The sequence below is a fragment of the Acyrthosiphon pisum genome, chromosome A1 (assembly GCF_005508785.2).
Source record: "Acyrthosiphon pisum isolate AL4f chromosome A1, pea_aphid_22Mar2018_4r6ur, whole genome shotgun sequence".
NCBI lineage: Eukaryota > Metazoa > Arthropoda > Insecta > Hemiptera > Aphididae > Acyrthosiphon > Acyrthosiphon pisum.
The window spans coordinates 134,724,474-134,728,135 of record NC_042494.1 but is presented as its reverse complement, the minus strand read 5'-3'; the positions used below and the strand labels follow the sequence as shown (position 1 = coordinate 134,728,135).

Here is a 3,662-nt window from a genome sequence, read left to right as displayed (position 1 = left end):
GGGGGGGGGGTAGTAGTCAAATTAATTTTCACTTTGATAGAAAATGTTCAAACCATGGCCATACTATCTATAGCCGTGCGTGGTACCATTGTTCTATGGTGGTACAGGGTATAACCGATTTATACCAGGATGGGGACAGTGATCCAGCAGTGTTGCCAACGTTAGAAAACATGTAGACTTCTGGTCTTCATGGAATAAAGTACTACTCTAGACTATTATCATGAATTATCAAATCTACTGTAGATTATCTACTTATCTACCGCGTGTACATCACTGTACGATGCACGTAAAATTTCTTTTGAATTTTCAGTGAAATTTGTCAAAACCTTTCTGTTAATTTTGTCCAACTACCCTGTACCCCGTGAAAATAGCCACTGCGTTAAAATGAAACAATTAACGGATGACCGGATGAAAGTATTTTTTGAAAAATTGTCAAAGTAGTAAGTTAATTTTTTTACATACATGCATAGCTTAAGACTGAAATTAATTTTATTGTATTATTGCCTTGGGTGAAATTTTTCTATACATTATATAAATATAAAACATTGGTATAAATACACATTTTTATAACCAACTAACTTGTCAACACAAATAGTATTAAACGTTTGCCAGAAAAATTTATCTGGCATTTGTTTATTGATAGATTTGCAAAAGGTACTTCATTTTAAATTTTCTATCACTGTATTTTCTTTTCAACAACAATATTAAAAGGCTAGTTATGTTGATTATTATATTTTCATTAAAATTAGTTTTTGGAATTAATTAGGAATTAATTTATTGACTGTCTTTATATAAGTATTATGTGCGTTTAGACTTAAATCAAGTTTACTTCCCACCTAACCATTCAATAAATTTTCATTTTTCAAATTTAATTTAAACTTCATTTTCTATTTTAATTTGTTTTAACACAAAACAAGTGTTAATTTTCTTGTTAATAAAAATGTTGCTATTATTTGTTTTGTACATAAAACCAACTGTTTGTTAATAAGTAATATTATAACTAGATTATTGTACTCGTTTATTTAAATAAATTCTCCTATATTATTTTTATGAAATCGAAGAAATACTTATTTAAAAAACCCACCAACCAAAATAAAATTACAAATTATACCCAACATAATAATAACATTATTTTAACTTAATTCAACAAATTGCTTAAGAAATCAACATTCTTGTATTAAATATAAATTTATTAAAATAAACGAACTTCTCAATGATGATATACCTGTTATACAGTGGTTTTTATATAGAAACTATGTAAGTAGGCACTAGGCACCCAACAATAGGTATATGTTAACTATTAATAATTAAGTAAAACATTGCTCAAAATGTCAACATTTTAACCAATAGTAAAAATGCAATTTATTTCAGTAATCAAAAATATTATGTACTATGACACTAGTCTATGTTTGTTAGTTGAGTTAATACAGTATTGTACATCTGAAGTTTTATTTTTATGGGTTTTTACGGGGGTTTTTATTTCTGTGGTATTTTTATCCACTGCCATGTTAGTAAAATAATATTAACTAATACTTTGTCAAATCATAAATGAGTAAGAATTAATTTTAAATTTGTATATATCTTTTTATGTTTTTATTATTATTATCTTTATTTTAGCATTGGCTCAAATATAAAGTTATTAATTGATCGTTCAGATGGAAAATACTGTTTTCGTGAGAAGAAAGATCGAGTTTATTATGTATCTGAAAAAGTATTAAATATGGGATCCATGATGAATCCTGATAACATAATTAGTATAGGTACATGTTTTGGAAAATTTACCAAGTCTGGAAAATTTAGAATACATATAACATCTTTAGATTATCTAGCTCCATATGCTCAGGTAAAATTTAAAACCGTATTTTCATTTTTATTAATTTGCTATATGAACTGCTTTTACTATACTTAATTGTTATTTTAGCATAAAATGTGGATAAAACCTGCCGCTGAACAACAATTTCTGTATGGTCATAATGTTTTAAAATCTGGTCTTGGGCGAATTACAGAAAGTACTACTCAATACCAAGGAGTTTTAGTATTCTCAATGAGTGATGTTCCTTTGGTAAATATAGTTATATAATCTATAAAATATTATTTTAAGTTATATATTTCCTGATTTATGTTCTTGTTAGTATACATATTTATTATTTAGGTTATCTGTTAAACAACTTTCGTTGTGATTTTGAACAAAATTTGTTGTTTTTATTTTGTTTTGATATGGAACAAATGAGCTATTTTAGACTATCTTAGACTAATTTATTAATTCACCTTCTATCCTATAGAAAAATATTTAACTAAATTTGTCAGTTTAACTTAGTGTTCGTGCAAAATAATGTTATTTCTTTAACTAATAACGACAATTATCCTGCGACACATTTTCATGTCTGATTAACAAGTATCAATATATGTAACTGACAATAAGCAATAGGAAAAGAAGAAATATTTTTTTGTATTTTATTTTATATATGTTCATTTTTAGATAAATGTGAATTAATTTTTATTTAATACTTTGAAGTGTGAAGGGCCGTAATTGGGTATCCCAGCCTTAGATAATATTCTTAACTTTAGATTTGACAATAGGTCAATTCACTCAAATATTAATGATAATGGAGTGAAACAGTCTTCTGAATATTACATTTTCTATGTTATTTGTCAGTAAAATGAAAACAACACATGTTAGTAAAAATGCGTACCCTTACTATTTTTTTTTTACTTGGACGGGGGATTACCTTTGGAATGGTACAAACTAATATAGTAATATCAGAAATATTTTTTATTAAAATGTAGATTTCAATTGATGTCAATTATATAAGTTTTACTATTTTTCATATCAAAATTATAATATCACCCTGTGTTTTGCCTATATAGTCAGTAATTCATAGATCATATACAAGTATATTATCTAAGGCACAGATACTTGTGTGGGCTAGTACTATCTTAAATCATGTTCCAAATGAAATGTTATCAATTTTCTGTTATGGTTATTATGTATCGAATTTTTAAATTTCTAAATTTTTTTATACTTATCAAAATATGTGGTTCCTTTTGAATTAAAAACAATAATTATTAATTTTGTTATCTATTTAGTATATTGAATAAAAATGTAGATTATTATTAATCTTTTTTCTACTGTAACCATGTAAGATGTAGATATTGCTATCAAAATATATTAAATCTATTTGGAACTCAAAAAGTGTGGTTGAAAAGTGGTATTCAAAATGTATGTAAGACAGGAGTGTGGTGGGCAAGGCCCCCCACGGGTCTGTGTTGAATAATTGCGCGCTTGGAACGCAGTTTCTAAATCGTTGGATTAAGCTCCTCTACTTGGTTATCCTAATTCGAGCACTGAATTCAAGGATAATAACATTAAAAATAGAATTATAGATTATCTTCCACCAACCTCCACAAAATTCTTAGTCCCGGCATCTAGATCTTATTCAATCAAGTTATTTAAATACCTAATTCTATCTAATCTGTATCACATAATTTAAAAACCATTGTATTTAATGTATAATAGTTTTTAGATAAAGCTTAAATTTTGATAAATAATATTGTTGTTCCAATAGCTACTCTAGCTAAGGAAGAGTTTTTATTTTGTAAAAAGAAATTTAATTTAAACAACTTAACAATTGTTCAAATTGCTTAAAAATATGAATTTGAAG

The 3,662-nt window shown here is 26.4% G+C and overlaps 1 protein-coding gene across 1 annotated transcript in view; it reads left to right on the top strand.

Moving 5' to 3' along the window:
• Positions 1-284: 284 nt before the first annotated feature.
• The window catches only part of Nip7 (60S ribosome subunit biogenesis protein NIP7 homolog), a gene marked incomplete at its 3' end in the record, with an annotated part of 20,510 nt that continues 17,132 nt past the window's right edge, over positions 285-3,662 (top strand). The window contains 3 exon segments of the mRNA NM_001163040.1: positions 285-440; positions 1,618-1,843; positions 1,922-2,062. Of these exon segments, the coding sequence (NP_001156512.1) occupies positions 385-440; positions 1,618-1,843; positions 1,922-2,062 (423 nt within the window).